The 17,482-nt window shown below is 51.9% G+C and overlaps 1 protein-coding gene and 1 long non-coding RNA gene across 3 annotated transcripts in view; one reads left to right on the plus strand and one right to left on the minus strand.

Moving 5' to 3' along the window:
- BTK (Bruton tyrosine kinase) overlaps window positions 1-17,482 on the minus strand; it is a 26,962-nt gene continuing 9,480 nt past the window's right edge. For both annotated transcript variants that reach the window (XM_067548416.1, XM_067548417.1), the window contains exons 2-19: window positions 16,763-16,951; window positions 15,829-15,927; window positions 14,871-14,939; window positions 13,538-13,619; window positions 10,551-10,679; window positions 10,327-10,394; window positions 9,453-9,634; window positions 8,806-8,868; window positions 7,685-7,739; window positions 6,689-6,771; window positions 6,385-6,512; window positions 5,141-5,215; window positions 4,671-4,842; window positions 4,129-4,345; window positions 1,970-2,034; window positions 1,470-1,588; window positions 1,169-1,326; window positions 1-792 (exon numbers count right to left, since the gene is read on the minus strand). In XM_067548416.1, the coding sequence (XP_067404517.1) occupies window positions 721-792; window positions 1,169-1,326; window positions 1,470-1,588; window positions 1,970-2,034; window positions 4,129-4,345; window positions 4,671-4,842; window positions 5,141-5,215; window positions 6,385-6,512; window positions 6,689-6,771; window positions 7,685-7,739; window positions 8,806-8,868; window positions 9,453-9,634; window positions 10,327-10,394; window positions 10,551-10,679; window positions 13,538-13,619; window positions 14,871-14,939; window positions 15,829-15,927; window positions 16,763-16,903 (1,977 nt within the window). In that variant the 5' untranslated portion in view covers window positions 16,904-16,951 and the 3' untranslated portion in view covers window positions 1-720. The remainder of the gene's footprint in view (window positions 793-1,168; window positions 1,327-1,469; window positions 1,589-1,969; window positions 2,035-4,128; window positions 4,346-4,670; window positions 4,843-5,140; window positions 5,216-6,384; window positions 6,513-6,688; window positions 6,772-7,684; window positions 7,740-8,805; window positions 8,869-9,452; window positions 9,635-10,326; window positions 10,395-10,550; window positions 10,680-13,537; window positions 13,620-14,870; window positions 14,940-15,828; window positions 15,928-16,762; window positions 16,952-17,482) is intronic.
- LOC137153272 (uncharacterized) lies at window positions 5,609-11,844 on the plus strand. Its single transcript, XR_010919748.1, has 3 exons — window positions 5,609-5,717; window positions 8,875-9,096; window positions 9,480-11,844. It is a non-coding gene; the product is annotated as an uncharacterized lncRNA (long non-coding RNA).

Consider the following 17,482-nt stretch of genomic DNA (forward strand, 5'->3'; position numbering starts at 1 on the left):
TGTTGTGCAGGTGCAGATACTGCACAACCTCTGTGGCCCCATCCTACCAGTCCTCCAGCAGCTGTCCCACAAGGCCCCCCTGGCTGCAACCTGGAGGGCCCTGCTCACTGTGGTGACTGACTGCCAGTGCCTGCCCCACCCCTGGGTTTTTAAAAAGGCTTAGGCTTTTCCTGGTTGCCCAGCATGGCAAGCCCGCCTAGCAGAGCTCCCTTGTGTGCCACTGCCCAGCCACCCAGCCTGGAGCTGTGCATTAGGCAGGAGCTATTAGAGATCAGTGACCAATCCCTCTCAGTTGTACTGTTTTATTTTACAAACATCTCTGCTGTCTCGGTCCCCTTTCTCAATCTCTGCTCCTTATTCCTGCACCCATGCACAAGCTATTTATAATCTCTTCTCTGGCTTGTAAGCAAGAGGCCCCTGTAGCAGTGAAGTGCCGCTTTCAAGAGTCCTTTCTCCAGGGAGGTTCCATCCTCATCTGTAACTACACCAAGTGAGTTGCTATTCTGTTTAGCACTGGGGGGCTCCAATACAAATGAGTTCGTGGATTGCAAGGGTGGCTAAAGTCCAGTGCTGTTTGGTGGATCCAGATATTTTTTGCCCTTCTGGATATGACAGGGTCTTTTAAGACTCAGTGCCTGATCAGGCAGGTTTGTTAGTCACAGAAAAGATAAAATGGCAAAAACAAACATTAATAAATGACAGCTTGATTCAAATGGCAGTTCAGGGTTCATCATCTGTTATGTCGAGAATATTTCCCAAAAGGACTTTGAAGGTTGGTCGCTCTTCTGCTTTCTGAAACAAACAGCAACAAAAAAAATCACAGGAAAATTCCAGTGAAGTGGAAACCCAGGATTAAACAAATACTGGAGCCTTGTATATTCTAGGAGAGTTTTGCTGATGTAGATATACCAGTATAACTGCATCTACACTAGAAAAGTTTTGCTGAATTAGACATACTGATAAAAAAAACATATCCCTAACCAAGTCAGCTATACCATATAAATTTTAAGTGTAAAGCAGGCCTGGGATTAAAGGCCTCTTTGCCCCAGGACCAGATGGCTCTTGCAGAGCAAGGCTGGGTCCAGTGGATAGAGTGGCCATGGAGACTTGCAGACAGATTGTGTACTGCTAGACGCAAAGGATGCGTATGGGTGGAAATAAGGCCTACCTCATGCCAGCAGCTGTACATGATGGCATAGATTCTCTCCGAAGCCAGCTGAGGCCGATAGAGACGCAGCCCTTGGGTCACGTGTTCTGTTGTCTCACTGTTGTTAAACCTTTCGTATGGCATCTTTCCCAGCGAATAAACCTCCCACATCAGAACGCCTGTCAAATAGAAATGCATGTGGACAGTTCATGGGGCAGAAAAGATACTGGATCATATTTGAAATAGTTTCCTAGAGAAGCAGATTCTTTCTGATTCCATTCAACCACTGTCAGCAACTTGAAATTTTGTCCTCTCAACTCACCAAAAGCCCAGACGTCAGACTTGCTGCTGAACTTGCTGTACAGAAGGACCTCTGGGGGAGACCACCGGACTGGAAATTTGGACCCCATGGAGCTTGTATATTCATCATCTAGGACATACCTGAAGTAGATACACATTTTATGTGATGTTGCTCCACTTTTTTCCCCCATTCATTCATTCTTATCTAATGAACCCCTCCTGTTCCCAGTCAAGCCTGAAAAGAAATGTAGAGAAAGAGACAGAGAGGGAGGAAAATAGACATGGGTGTGAGATGGGGTGGAGGAACGAGTGATATAGGGGAAAGAGACAGGAAGAAGGCAGAGAAAAAGCTTGGTGAGCGATTTGAATGAAGACAGGTAGATAGAGCAGAAATGGTAGAAAATAAAAATGGGTGAGAAGGAGGAGGAGAACGAGAAGGGAAGAAAGGAGATGAGAGAGATGAAGAGGAGTATAATATTCTGAGAAAGAAAGAGCGATGCATGTGTGTGCATACAAACTGACCTGGAAAGGCCAAAATCAGAGACTTTCACAATTCCTTGATCATTCACCAAACAGTTCCGAGCAGCCTGTAAGCAGAGAGATGGAAAGAATCACAGTGTCAGCATTAAATATGGCAGATGAAGTACACAAAAGTCCGTCCCTGAGAGGGAATCACTGCAGCTGTAACCGTTCCCTGTACCAAACAATGCAGTAGACACAGAATAGCTTGCCTTGGTCTCTAGGGGCTCACAGGAAGGCACTGGTTGCCAAACTACAGCACCATGGTAGAACTCTCATCTCATGTCATGGAGGAGCGTGAACTATGTTACTGACACACCAACTATGAAGCAGAGAGGACTGAGCTTAGCAGAAGTTGGAGTTTCACTCAAGACATATCAGAAAGACTTGGCAGATACAGATGTGGCACAGCTGATAACATTCCTGCATCATTACAAGGCAGATCAGTTTAGGTAGGAGATTTTACAAGCAGCTTTAACCCTACTCACCATCTTTCCAGGTCCTTTAACTAACTCTCCACCAACAGGATTAGAACTGGAAATTCTGCTTACATATTACCCAGCCAAAAGGTTCATTTTAGCTGTTGTATTAACTGTTGTCTTCTGTCCCAAATACCTCTCAAGTTCTGAGGCCCTGACTTTAAAGCTGTCTCCCATTTTTCAATGACAGTTTCTGGGTGCCAATAATTTTGATCTCACTTTCACACCCACAGGTATTTGCAGGTGTCGTTAATGTCTGTTACAGTAGATCTTTAGCTACCTGATATGAAGATCCAATCAGACAGATAGACAAATTGCAGACATAAAAAGAGAGTCCCGCTTTTAAAAATGGGACCCTGAGGTTTACCCTACACTTAAAAGTTAGGTTGACATAGCTAGACATAGCTATATTAGTCAGGGATGTGAAAAACCACAACCCTGACCAACATAGCTATACTGAGCTAACTCCCAGTGTAGACAACTCTGCTGATGGAAGAATGCTTCCATCGATGTAGCTAACTTTGGGGAGGTGGTGTCCCTACACCAACATAAAACCCCTTCTGTTGGTGTAGGTTACATCTACACTAAGGGGTTATGCTGGCATAGCTACATAGACACAGCCTGAGTCCATTCTTTTTTCTACTGTATTTGACTCAAAGAGAATCCTGCCCATGCCTAAAGCAACGTACACCGCTGGCTGAGATCAGACATGTCCTTCAGCCCGACTTACTTGCTGAGAGCATCTAATTGGGCAGAAATATGGTTGAAAAAAATCTTGTGTTTTCTTCAGTCTCTCTACTTAACCACAAGAGGCACAGAAGCTTAGGAGTGCTGGACTGTACATGCTATTCATATTCTGGGAGGGAAAGAAAGGTGAGAGAGTTCCAGAGGGGTAGTAGCCGTGTTAGTCTGTATACAGCAAAAACAAAGAGAGTTCTGTAGCACTTTAAAGACTAACAAATTTAATTTCAGCAGGCATAAGCTTTTGTGGGCTTCAGTTCACTTCCTCAGATGCCATCTGAGGAAGTGAGCTGAAGCCCACAAAAGCTTATGCCTGCTGAAATTAAATTTGTTAGTCTTTAAAGTGCTACAGAACTCTCGTTTTGTTTTGTTTTTTGTTTTTTTTAAAGGTAAGAGAGATGCTTTGCAGAGAGGCTACATGGCTGCTTCTAAATAGTCATGAGTAGCTGGACTCAGATCATAGTGGTCAAATCAATTTAAAGGAATATGTAGGACTTGCTGCACTGAATCAGTCCATAGGTCCTCCAGTCCAATCCCCTCCAGCAGCAGCTACTGTACTACACTTGGCTCTACGTGGGGAGGAAATTCCTTGTTGACCCCTGCAGCAATCTGCTGATAGTCCAGAACATGCGATTTGAAGTTAATTTCCCTCCTCATCTTTAATCTAACTACAACGATGATCAGGCATTGAGTTATCCAGTCCCAGGATAGGACTGTAACCTCCAGCATCAGTGACTCTCACAGGGTCATTACACGCTAAGTGAAGAATCATTTCCTGTTACTTGTTCTCAATTCACCAGCCATTAGTTTCACGGAGGAGAACTGGATTTTTTGGGTTGCATCTGTAAATTCAGACAAGGCTTCTTTCAGGACGCACTGTGACTCTCACAGCACTAGAGGTGTGTCACTCATCATCATCATCACGTTCCTTAAGGACCCTACCAGGTCTCGGTGTAGGAACTGCTTGGATTCCAGGTACTCCATGGCCTCACAGACGTCCTTGCACATCTCCAGCAACCCAGAGGGCTGGAATTGCCACCGGTTTTCCCGCAGGTAGGTCAGGAGGCAGCCCTTGGACATATACTCCGTGATAATAAAGATAGGACGCTGCTTGGTGCAGACACCATACAGTTGCACTAGCTTCTCGTGTGACAAGTTCCTGCATTGTGGGACAAGAAAGGAAATTGAACTGCAGAAAGGGGCTGGGGAGATGTTCGGGTCATGGAGACCAAAACTCGGCAAGGGCCAGCATTCCAAAACTGGCACCGCTGGCAAAATTGTGGGGGGGAAGCTCAGTACTAAATGGAGGTGGGAATGGCAGAGTCATCTCACCCCAGAACAAGAGGGGCAGGGTTGGGGCCCATAGGTGGAGCAGTGCAGGGAATGACCAGGAGTGCATAAACCTGGAGGATGTAGTAATGCCAAATGAGACATCTCTATAGTAAAAACCCCAGAGGAGATGCACAGGGTTTGTTACCACTTACATCATGACTTTAGCTTCATCAATAAACTCATCCTCTGACATGGAGCCCTCTCTGATCATCTTGATAGCCACGTCAAACTGGCCTCTCCATTTCCCATACTTCACCACTCCAAACTGCCCAGTACCCAGCTCCTTCAGGAAAGTCAGGTCTTTCGGGTCAATCTCCCACGATCCTGTAACAAACAGCAGCACGTGCAATGATGTGGAAGTAACTCACCTGGACAAACATACACATAAGAAGGGATGCTGTAGGGAAAGGTGCAGGCGCCCTGAGTGCAGGGACCTCGCAACCACCCCAATCCTAGCCTGTCCTAGAAGTGAACCCTGTAGGGAATGTTCTAAGAGCTCTGGCAATGGAGTTACGCCAGTCCCAGCAAGTTACTGCAGGGAATGGTGCAGGAATACTAAAGGCAGACACAAGCTGTAGCGTGCAATACCATCACAAACATATTGAAGAGCTGCAGCTATTACCATATCCCAGTCCTGCTGTGGAGGGGGCATTCTTTTGTTGTTGAGACACAGGATATTTCAGTCTGGAGATGAGTCCTGAAACACAGCAAACAGGTTACAGTGTGAGGAACATCCTGGCTGTGTGTACCCCCTGACGTTCCAGAAAAGAACATGTGTCTCCATCATCCACCAGAAGAAGACAAGGATATTCTTGCATCAGCAGGAACTTACAGTCCTTGCTTTGGGCCCCAGTACTGTCTGGCTTCTCATGTTTCCTGGGGCCCAGGGAGCCTCCAGAAACCCTGGGTGCCACAGCGTGGTTGGCCCCTTAAGGGGAGTCAGCTTAATTTTCTTGTCTTTAAGGAAAATGAGCCCACCTCAGGCCACCTGTGAACAATTAGCTGCCAACCAGCCTCCTGTGCAGTCAAATGACTAATGAGCACGGAAGCCTGAAAAGGCTACCAGAGTTCAGTTGAAAGGAGTGTGTGGGGTTCACAAACAGGTGCTACTCCCCCCAAGGAGAGGAGCGTCTAGAGATGCCAGCAAGGGATGGTTGCTGTCTGCTGAGCTCTCCCAACCCAGGGAGTGAAGGACTAAGGTAAAAAGGGCCCAGCTGGGCGGGAGCTGGTTGGATGTCTTTGGCCACAGCTGGCCTGACTTGAGCACAACCCAATAAAGAGGGTGGCAGGACTACTGGACCAAGCTGGAAGGAGCCTCTGAGTTCTAAGCAGGACTAGGAAGACCCTGACTTTAAACAGCTCTATTGCAGGAAGCTTATTGTGTGAAATAAATCAGACTCCAGTTGAAAGGGAATATTGTTTAAAGCTCTGAGTGGCTTATTTCTGAATCCAAGAAGAAGGGGGAACTGAAGGGTGTGTGCCCACAGGCCTTGGTGTGCCATGATGGGGTGCTCTGGGATGGCATCCTGCCACAGGGAGTGGTATAGACTATCCCCTGCATGCTTGTTCGGTGCACAGTAGCACCACTGAACACAAATGTGGAGTTTCATCCTGCCTTTCCCTTGACTGTTTCACCCTCCTCTGAATTCTGTAACTGTTATCCTAGGGACTCAAGCTATAGGGAGGGAGGAAATCAAGCCCATAAACTGTTTTTCCCTTGGGTCCTGCTGCCAGAGGTTAGCTGGCTAGGGGAGTATTTGGTCTCTTCTGGCCCATTGCTGGAGAGGGAGATGCAGAGCCTGTGTGGGATACAGGGCCCAGGCAAAAGTCGGCTTTGTTCATGTACTCTTCCACTTGGGTACTCACCGGCAGAGTTGTGCTGATGGTACGTGATGAGCTCTGGGATGGTGTTGAAGAAGTGCTTTTCTGCCAGGTAATACTGATTCTGCGGTGTGCAACACACCACGTAATGGCGGATCACTCCCTGCAGGTCCCTGCAGAGCCAGTCACAAACTGAGTCAGTGACTAGGGTGGGGCCCAGAGGGTCAGATTGTGAGGGAGGTGGGCATGGAAATGGGTGTCAGAGGGAGGGGGGCAGCAACAGGACAGGAACCAGTCAACTGCCTCCACTGTGTCTAATGAAAGGAAAGCAGCCTTGGACAGTTCTTACCCGGGGGACTTGGCAAACACCGAGACTGTGTATTTTCCTGTCTTGCTGGTGGAATCTCGGACGATGAAGCCTCCTTCTTTCCCCTGAAACACAGAAAGAGAAGATTCAGAGTGGAGGATGGGGCTGGACATCTGTGGGGAGATAAGGGATGGAACCAGAGAATCCAGTAACACCTCCCCCCCGTCACACCCATACTGATCATCTTCCCTGGGGGAGTGGGCAGGCAAGGCTTAAAGTGAATGGGGTCCCGCAAGGCCACCCTGAAGGGCTGGCTCACCGGAGGGGGGTGAAAAGATGGCAGAGTTGCCACAATCAAACAGGGAGCCCAGCACAGGCTCTCCCTCGCCCTGAGGCGTTTTCTGTTAGGTTTCCTGGCTTGTCATGAGGTGTGGAGGGGGGGCATAGGGATTGTGTGGGACTCAGGCTGGAGTAGATCTCTTGGGTTGTTCTGTCTTCTGACGGGACTCTAGGCCTTGGCCAGTCTGGGGTCAGTGAACTCTGCAATGCAATCCCCTGGGACTATTCATCTCTGCCCACTGGGCAAAACCATTCCACATCAGCATCTACTCTGCCTCTGCCTCCTAGTGCTAGGAACATTCCCCCCGCCCAGCTCAAAGGAGGTAGCAGCTTCCTACAGCTGTGCACATCAGGCCTGCTGTAAAGTGAGACAACGCCATAGACTTCCCAGGAGCTATAGGGATTGACACCAGCTGGGTATATGAGCCTCACTAGCTGAGCCAGCCCAGCCCAGCGCTTTCAGCTGGGACAGCAGAGGCAGGGCTCCACCGGTCTGAGGAGAACACGGCAGCTTTGCTGCATCCTGCTGGGGTTCAGAAGGCAAGACCCGGAGCAGGGAGAACATCTGTGGAGATAGTCCCCTGGGTTTTCCTTGCTGGAGTGAATCCGGTTTGGGCTCTGAGAAGAGCCCAGCAAGGACTGCAGTGGAGGAAGGCTCCCAGCAGGGCAAGGTCACTTAGTCTCACTGATGACAGTCACCTCTTGCTTCAGCAGCTGCTCAGCTTGGCTCCGGGTTATGTTCTTGGAATACCATCTGGAACGAGAGAACATGGCAGTGCTCAGGGAGAAGCCCCGGAAAGGAGGCGCTGTGGGGACAGGCATAGGCTCACTGGTGATGCAGGGGCCTGGTTGGGCGATAGGCAGTCACTGCTAGCCTGCCCCACATTCCAGTGTGCTATTCTCAGGCAGGCCTGTGATAAAAGCACAGTAGGAATGAAAGGCTCTGGGGCAGGGCCAGCCCCTCCCCATGAGGGGCAGAAGGGGCTCTGAAGTTAAACACGTAGATGCTCGTTAGTAGTAACATATCAGGGCCCTTTTGCTACGTGCTCTTAAGAGGCTGTCGCTGTTATGGGGCGTGTGGTCTGACCAAAGGTGTCTGAAACGTTACAAGTGTTTCAGAATGGGTGGGGTAGCCATGTTGGATGGGGTGGGGGAGAAGTTGGGGTGCATGTGCGACGGGAAGCCCAAGTTTGGGGGAATGGGGCAGGGGACCCATGGGTTGGGCAGGGGACCCATGGGTTGGGCAGGGGACCCCCAGTTGGCAAGACGGCCGAGTGAGCCTGGCTTCCGGGGACAGGCTGAAGATGCTCCCGCTGGCAGCTTCATGCAACCACCTACACCTGTAAGCTAGACGCTGAGGAAGGATGGAGGAAACCTTCCAGCTGCACCTCTGCTCCCCCAACCCCGTTTTCCCCCCTTCTTCCCCTGAAAAATCCCTCTCTTCCAGACCCACCACTGACACATCCCCCTGCGCACACTGTCAGGCAGGGCAACTGGATGGGGCTGCGCACCCTGGAGCGGCGCTGAAGGGCCAGGGCCGGCAGTGGAAAGATGCAGTGCGGGGGAACAATGCCCCCCCCCCCATCTCTGTCCCTGGATGTGACATCACAACATCACAAATGTTGCTTTTATGCAGCAGCTGTTGTGCTGTTACCGAGTGGACAAGTCACAGTGGGAAAAGTGTTCCCAGGGGAAACGTTGCTCATAAGCGGCAGTTGCTCTTATAAGGTGTTGCCGCAAACAACACTGTGTTTAATAAAGAGAGGTTCCAAGGAAGCGTTAATCCCCAACTGGCTGGCCCCACAGCGTCTTGTACTCACTCAAAAATCTCCAGGGAATTCTTGGTTTCGGTGATGTAGTTATTGGGAATGTAACCTTCCTTCCTACAGGAGAAAAGAGAAACCCATCAGCCCCTCTTTGGGAGCTCAGGAGATCTGGGATTCCTGCCCCAGAAATTGGCAAAGAGACTAAAGCCCACTGGGGCCAAAAAGCATCTCTCCATGGACTCCGGGGGGCTTTTGGATCAGGCCAGTACCAAGGGCACACACAGCCAGCCCATCCCTCTCTGACGCCGGCACAACCTGCGGTATCCTGCTGTGGAGCTGCAACAGGTGGGGTGGCCCCCCCCCCACCCCCCTGCTCCCGGCAAGGCCTGTCCCCAGCACAAGCTCTGCTGGCATGTGTCTGCAGGGCGCAGACGCGGCCGACGTTTAGCTTTCAGCGAGCAGGATGCTGGGAGTGGGGACTGTTGCCCCTCGGCTCGTGCAGCATGCCGAGGGAGGCACGTCCTGGGGGGAATATGTTGGTGCATATACGTGTGGGGGATACCGTTATGGGCAGGGACACATGGGTGCGCATGTGCTGTGGGGGTGCCCTCAGGAGGGGGCTACGTGTGTGCAGGGTCCTGAGGGTACAGGGTGACATGGGCTGGGTCTCTCCCCCACGCTGTCCATGCCAGGGCTCTGACCCATTCTTGTCCCGGGCTCTCCACCAGGGCAGGTTGCTCTCCTCCAGGATGAAGTACTCCTCTCCTTTCTGCAGCTGCAAGTCCTGGGCGTTCATCGGCTGGTAGTCGTACAGCGCCACCACCTTCTTCATCTCACACGCCGTGGAGGGAGACGGCTCGGCGGGCAACGGCTTCATCATCATCTTTCCGGAGTGGGGGGAAGTACAGAACACAGTGAGGGCCTCCCTGTCCTGCCCCAGCCATGTCCAGCAGAGAGTGCTATTGTAGCGTTAGGCCGCCAAGTACCACCCTGGGCACGGCACTGCTTTTGCCCCACCTCCGCTCCCCCTGCATGCTTCTCCCATGCGCTCTCCTGCACCCAGGAATGGGTTAAACCCTCCTTCATCAAGTCCTTACAAACTACCTGCAGCTCCTCTGGCCTGGCCAGGCTCTAAGCCTTCCTTTGCTCAGGGCTTCAGCTCTCTTCAGGCTCCCAGTTCCCCCTCAGCAGGGGGCCTTGCCAGTCCCACTCTGGCCCCAGGACTTTTCTGGGGAGACCTTCTTCCAGGCCTTTTCCTTGTCCCCCGGGGCTCTAACTCCTTCTCCCCTTGGGGCAGAGACGCCACAGCCCTCCTGCTGGGAGTTGTGCTTGAGCTCTTACGGGCTTTCCTAGTCCATCAGCAGCAGGGGTCTACTCCAGGAGAGCTTTCCTGCAAGCCTCTCCCCGGATGGAGCTAAGATCAGCCCTTTCTAATGCTCACAGGGTGGTACACCTGGTGGTGATCCTTCCTGGAATCACCTGTTCTTAAACAGTGTTGGCTGGTCCCGGCCCCTGCTGCTCTCCCAGGGGACAGACCACCCTATGACAAAGACCAAACACAGCTACCCCTCATACCTGATCATCCTCAGGGGTCGGGGGAAGAGGCTTCTTTGATTTGCGATGAGACCTCCCACTCTTTAAACCTTTAAGATAAGAAACAAAGCAAAAAAAGCTGAAAAACTCATCAGGATCAGCCACTGGTGTTGGGAAGGTGGGCAGGGCCTGCCTTCCGGAGACTGCCAGGGCAAGGAATTGAAGTGCAGAGAAGAGGAATGGAGGGATGGCAGGTGATCTCTTACTTCCATTCCTGCTCTCCAGGACCTGGCAACCCATGGCATTTTTGGCTGTCTGAGAACAGCAGAGGTACTGGCCGTCGATCCAGAAGCAGGGGTGGTACTTCTGCACCAGGTCATTGTTGTAGCGGATCACTGCAGCAGGAGAGAGAGCATGGTTGTGCAATGGGTGTTGCTCCCTACACAGGGGATAAGAGCGTCACCTCCTAACTGTTCGTTATTTTGGGGGCAATCAGAAGGAAAGGATGGCTCGTCACCCAGTGCTCTGCTCTTGAGTGAGTCGCACTTAGTAAAGAGAGAGGTATCTAGGTGTTTCTCTCCCACTCACTCCTGGGACATCTGAATGTTCTGGTTAGCTGATGCCCAATTCCCCCAAAGGCTGGCTCTGTCCCTCACGGTTTGACTGAAGCTGCAGAGCTCCTATACAGAGCTGCAGAGCCTAGAGGAAGCCAGCTGGCTTTTTATCAGTGGACCCCAAACACAGACATCAAAGCCTGCTGGCCCAAAACCCAACCCCCTACTACCTGAAATCATCAGCCCTCCTCCCTCCCTCCCTCCCTCCCCCCAGGCCTCCAAGCAGTTGGGACTGGACTGTCCAGTGTCTAATCATTCATTCCTCTTCTCCTTTGAATGCCTTTTCCCTTGCATTGGTTTAGACAGGGGTGAGACAGGCCTGCTCTCAGGAAGAGCTCTCCAGCAGGATGGACCTTGGCCAAGTCTTGTCCTTCAAATGGTCCTGAAATCAGAGACTCCAGTGGACAAGCCAGGACCAGGCACAGCGAAGGAGAGTGGAGGGGGTGGTGCTTAGGATTGATCTGTGACCATAGCACCTCAACTCCCCCCCAGCCCCCCTCCCGTGGGCTTGGGGAGTGGGTGGTGGATCGGAGCGGGTTAGTGACTGGCAACTCTGCAGTAGCTGTACTGGAAAGAGGAGGGGGGAAGACATTAAAAAGGATATGCTCAGCCCCATTAAGCTGGCTTTGCATTGACCAGGAGTTGAAACCAGAAGGCTGGCTTTATTGTCTAGCTGTGGACTCTCCATGTACAGAAGGATCCCCCAGTGGAGCAAAGCCAGCACAACCGTGTCCTCAAAGCCCCTCGCTTGGGGGCATGGCAGAGAGAAATGAGTGTGGCTGGAACGCCTTTGCACATCTGTAATCCCAGGCTGCTGGGACAACTCCTTTGGGGCTGTCGCAGTCAGCCCAGCTCAAGGCACCCCCGAGGCTGCTCTAAGTTGTTCCTCAGTACCAGGTCTGTTGCCAGTGACTGGAGGATCAGGGAGTCATAAAAAGCATGCCTACACTGCAATTAAACACCCACTGCTGGCCTATGACAGCTGTCAGGCAACAGGGCTGTTTAATCATGGTGTAGATGTCCAAGCATGGGCTGGAGGCTGGGCTCTGGGACCCCATGGGGGGGGAGGTTCCCAGAGCCCAGGCTCCAGCCCAAACGTCTCCACTGCAATTAAACAGCCCCCTGCACTGAGCCCCATGAGCCCGGGTCAGCTGCCACGGGCCAGCCATGGTTGTTTCACTGCAATGCAGATGTTGAGGTTCCCCTTCTCTGAATGGTTCCAGGTGCCAAAGGGCCAGTCCTGAGGTTCTGCCCCCTGGAGCCCAGGCAGCAAGGGGCTGGGCTGGCAAGATGTGATGCCCTTGTGTTCAAAGAGAAATGCACAAATAAGCTGGGAAGTTTCAGTGTTTTGCTCTGATGAGCCAAACGTCTCAAAGGCGTGATTATGCCACACAGTCAGTGGCTCTCCTGACTTACACCCGGGTACTTACACACTGCCTCCAGCAGACCCCTTCCTTCTTTACCCCCCGCGCAAGGGAGAGGAGAGGGGGCCCCCAAACCTGAACTCTATTCGAGCCATCACTCTCCTAGCACAGCTCTCACTGCACTGGCCTGTTGTCTTTCCAAGCAACTGCTGTGGGGAAAGCGACTCTGGGTGATTAATTCCTAAAGCTGCCCCCTTTCTCCCGTGTGGGCTGACTCCAGCCCTGCATGGGGAAACGCCCCTGTGCTGAGGAAAGTCAGCTCTGGATCTGGATACACACCCAAGGCAGAGGAGGCTGCTACATCCTTGTGTGGTGGCATTGGATGAGTTCATTTCACTCCCTCCTTGGGCTGGTCTCCCTTTAGCCTGCCTGCTCAGGAGCATCTCCTGATTTAGAGACCCCCAGATGAGGAACTAAGCCAGCTTTCCATCCCCGTTACTAGGTGATGGATGTAGGAATGTCACCGCATGCAATGTTCCATGACAATGTCACGGCGCTATGTGCCGGCCGGTTCTCCAGCATTATACTGAGGCACAGCACCCCCCTCACCGATGAGAGAGAGACGTTCTCTAGCAGCAGCCCCGGTTCATGGCACGTGATGGGCAGCCAGAGCTCTGTTATTGTGGGCCGAGCTCGGCCTCTGAAGGCAGCGGTTGCAGAAGAATGAGGACGACAGGGCTAGAGGCGGTGAGCTGAAGGCACAGCACTGCAGGGAGACCAACAGGGGCACGCTGCCAGACAGAGTGGTAGCAAGGGGTAGGATCCAGGGCAGAGTTGTGTGAACACTGCTCTGTCACCCAGCTGAAGAGCTTGAGCTGAGCTACAGGCTTTGCTAAATGTCAGTTGTTTAAGAAGATGGGGGTTGTCATGTAATAACTGACTTCCCTGTTATCAGACACACTTCCTTCCGGCTTGCACGGGTGAACTTCCCTGTGTCATTTCAGTCAGCTAATCTCCCCCCTCGCACACGAGCCCCCAGTTACACACACACACACACAGCTCCATCAGATTTCAGCTGGCCACAAGTGTTACAGCCTTGCTACACTGAGTCATTGCAATAGGCTCCAGCTCAAATGAAAGTATTAGGATCCTAGCCCAAAGTTGATGTCATTGCCCCATCAGCGGCCAATAGGACGTGGGTGGCATACTGAAACCTCTCTTGCCCTGAGCAAGAGGGCTTTTTAAAAGGGTTCATTTTAAAAGCCAGAGACTCACCGCTCTTCAGCTGGTGGATCCAGCGTTTGCGTAGCTCCTCTGTTGGGGAGAAGACGTAGAGTGGCCCTTCATCATAAACCACCTGCGGGACAGACAGACTTACGCTCTCCACATCAGGACAGGGGAAGTGGGGACTGGATATCTGTAATCTTTGGCTGCAGAGCATAACCCCTTTAATTTTGTTCTGGCCCCTTTGCTGTGCTTATGAGACCGTGACCGGGAGGTTATAAATAAGCCCCCTCCCCTGAGACTTTCCACTTCCTCCTTTGACTTTCAATATTTCAGGGGCTGCTTTGTTCACCAAAAAACAGGACTCAGACAAGCAGAGATGGGGCAGGGAGCGTAGGGGGCCCAGCTGCAGATTATCACTGGATCAGCACTAGGCTAAGGAGGGGAAATTCATACAGAGTTCAGTCTCACGAAGAGCAAAATGTCTGCAAAACCAGAATCCGGAAACCCACGTCAGTATGTAGCTAGCCACGCAGACAAGATACTGGAGATGAGCCTGTACCAAAGCCCCAGAGCTGAACACCTCCAGATCCAAACTCTGCAGCGGACCCTTGTTCTGTGGTGGGTGGAACTAAAACCCGGGAGCTGACATTTTGGGGAAGTTTGGCTCTGAATTGAACTGCTGCTGCTTAGGCCCCAGATATCCACCCTAGTTTAGACACCCTGGTGCTAAATTACAGCCAGCCTGGTAAAACGTGGAGCAAGTTATTGTATAAGCAATGCTGTATAATGGAAACGAAGGCTACGTCTGCACTATGAGCGAGGGGTGTGATTCCCTTGCTCATGGACTAGCTTGTTGAGCTAGTGTGAATATAAATAGCAGCGTCGCTGCGGTAGCACAGGTGGCGCCAAGTTGTGCCAAGTACATACCCACCAGTTTCACGTCAACATCTAGTACTTATCTGGTCCCCAGCACCACAGTGTGTGAGCCCCTCACAACTCCCTCATTTATTTACCCTCACAACACCACTCTGAGGGAGGGCAGGCCCACATCCCCATTTTACAGCTGGGAAGCGGAGGAACAGAGAGACTACGGGCTTGTCTGCACGTGCCAGTTAATTCAGATGAAGGCTGGGAATGTAAAGCACAGTAGCTATTCCAGGTTAGCACCCTGTGTGGGCACTCTGATTCTGGAATGAAAGTGGAGTAAGCTAAACAGGCACACTGCACTTTTAAAATGGATTAAGCACAGCACTCTGCGCTGGTGTGATCCCAGTACAGCAAAGCATAGGACCACTAGCTACCTCCACCTGCCCCCGCTGCCTCCTTTCATGCAAAGCAAGCCTAAGCTCATTGCAGCCAGCTGGGGGTAATAGTGACTCACTTGGAAAGGGTACGGGAACCGTTCTATGATCGAGATCTGCTCCATCTCATTGTAATCCTCCCCCTTCCTCTGAAAGAGACAGGCAGAGAATGTGGATTTATAGCCTGAAGCATTGCTACTGTAAATCTCTCTAGCCAGCCCAGCCCCTTAGGATGGATGTGCATAGTGTCCTGTTGGCTCCACATATGGGTGCTATATAATGAATTTGCTGTGTGCTCCCCGGGCTCTGGTTATCAGGGCTTTGTACTACAGATGTAATACAGATGTAATACAGATGCCTCCCCAGTCCTTGTGGACTTGGGATCTTTCCCTGCCCTCTGGCATGTCAGAGCTGCGTCCATTCTGCACCTGCCCATCACCCGGGCACCCAGGATCTCAGAATGAGAGCTAACGGGAGCTAACAACAGACAGACAAACCCAAAGCCTGCTTCCCTGCCTTTGCCACACCAGGTGTCATGGCTGGCAGAGTCCCAGGAGACTGGGAAAGCAGCCAGCCACTTCTGGTGTACGATCTACCTAATACGCCCTCTGGCATGACAGAGCAGTGGAGCTAACAGCCATGCAGTGGGGGCCAGTGTGCCCAGAGGAGAGTGGCAACCTCCAAAGGCCCCTCTGGAAATGGAGTGGGAACCTCCCCCTTGCCCCGAGGAACTGAATCAGGAGCCCTCCCAAAGCCCTGAGGGACCTGCAGCCAGGATCTCCTCAGTTCCCTTGGGGACCTGCAGCCCCAACTATAATTCACCAGAGGAACAGCAGTCAGTTCTTGGCACAAGGCTCGACCCCACTTCCCTGAAGAACTGGGGCAGGAATCTCCCCCAAAGGGCTGGGGCAGGGAGTACCCTGCATGGTATGATGGGGAGAACTGCAGCCACGGGCAGGGACAGCAGGGTAAGGAGGAAGCACTAGGGCTGTGAGGAGGGGGAGCGCTGTCAGGAATGGGGATGGGTCCCTTTCTCACCGGCACCTGCCGCTCCGGGGGAGGATTATTCTCTGGAACCACCACCTCCACACAGGTGATTTTCTCAATGTCCACGGACCCCTTCTTACTGCCTCGCCGCTGCAAAAGAGAACCAGGGAAAGGAATTTGGGAGGCAAGGGGGGAAGAAGGCGACAAGACCCCCATGATCAGAATTCAGCACAGACCCTGCCCCCACACAGCTCCCACTGACTTCAGTGCACAGATGGTATCTAAAGGGCAGGATTTGGCCCAGAGCTTGATACTCCTCTCCAGTGGTTCCTGCAGCCATCACAAGGTACCGGCAGGTCCCACAGAGATCCTGGGATGTTGAGCTCTGGGCTGTATTGGCAGTCTCCTGAGAAACTGCTCTAGGAATAAGAATAAATGCCTGGGAAGGCACATGCTCTTTTACCCTGGATTGTTGCAGCCCCTTGTCACAACAGAGAGATGTGAGCTGCAACGTTTGGATGTGGATCAGAATCTGGATTCAAACTTCCCCAGAGTTCAGGGCTTTTGGAGCTGGAGGAAGAGAGGGGCGGAGGGCTGGCTTTCCCATTATACAGAGAGACAGGGACCAGCCACTAAGCTTGGAGTCTGATCTGCATCCCAGCTAGCTACAGGGTTAATCTCTAGGTACCAGCGTGGACTGTTACCCCCCTCTCCATCTCTGCCTTAACAGGATGTATTGACGCAGTTGGATTTGCACAGTCAGAGAGTAACTAGGTCAAAACTCAGCCCCATACACGTCCCTTCCGCCCCACCGCTAGACCTCTGACCCTTCTCTGCACTGCCAGCCCGCTGTCACTGGGAGTCACTGTTTGACCTGGGGAAAGTGTTTCTGTGTCCTCAGACTCTGGTGGGGCTAGCCCTTCTGTAGAGTCTCCCCAGCCCTACTGGGGATGTCCCCTGCTTTCCCCTAGGCCCTTGGACTCACCCCACGCTCAAAGTCATACTCATAGTAGGAGAGTTTGCTTTCCGTCAGGAGGAAGAGACGTTTCTTGAAGTTGAGAGGAGAGGTTTTCTTCTTCTGCTGAGAGCGCTTCAGGAAGATGCTTTCCAGAATAGCAGAAGCCATGTCGTCCTCCTCCTCTTCCTCCTCCTCCTTCGCACCACACTCACTGGGCTGCCATGGGCAAAGCAAAGCAGAGACCAGCCGTCAGTGAGCAGACCACCAGATACCATCAGGGCAGCGTGCAGAGTTCTTGACCTTTGCCCACAATTGTCATTGATGTCAATGGGACATCAAGTGTGCCGGATCACGTCCCACTAGCTCACACTGCTACCTGGGAGATCCCAGACGGGCATTTTGCAAGCCCTTGGACTGGGATCTGAGCAAGCTGAAGCTGGAGATGTTAATGGGCTGGATACATGGTCACAAAGGGAACAGGGAGTAATTTATACACTTGATCTTTATCTTTCAGGGCCATGTTTTACTGATGTATTGTATTTTTTATGGTCGAGTCCCAGTAATGACCAAGAAAGATATGGTGACATCTGAGCAGGTTTCAGCTAGGGTCAGATCCATAATGCTGATGCTGGGAACATCCCCGGGCTACCACAGGCCCTCCAACACAGTGATGACTAGAAGAGGGGAGAAAGAAAGGAAATCCCTATTTGAAATCACTGAGTGGTGGGAACATAGCTGACTCTTAAC

Source organism: Emydura macquarii, unplaced genomic scaffold, assembly GCF_026122565.2.
Source record: "Emydura macquarii macquarii isolate MOO-44397 ecotype Brisbane River unplaced genomic scaffold, CSIRO-AGI_Emac_v2 contig_1253, whole genome shotgun sequence".
NCBI classification, from domain to species: Eukaryota; Metazoa; Chordata; order Testudines; family Chelidae; genus Emydura; species Emydura macquarii.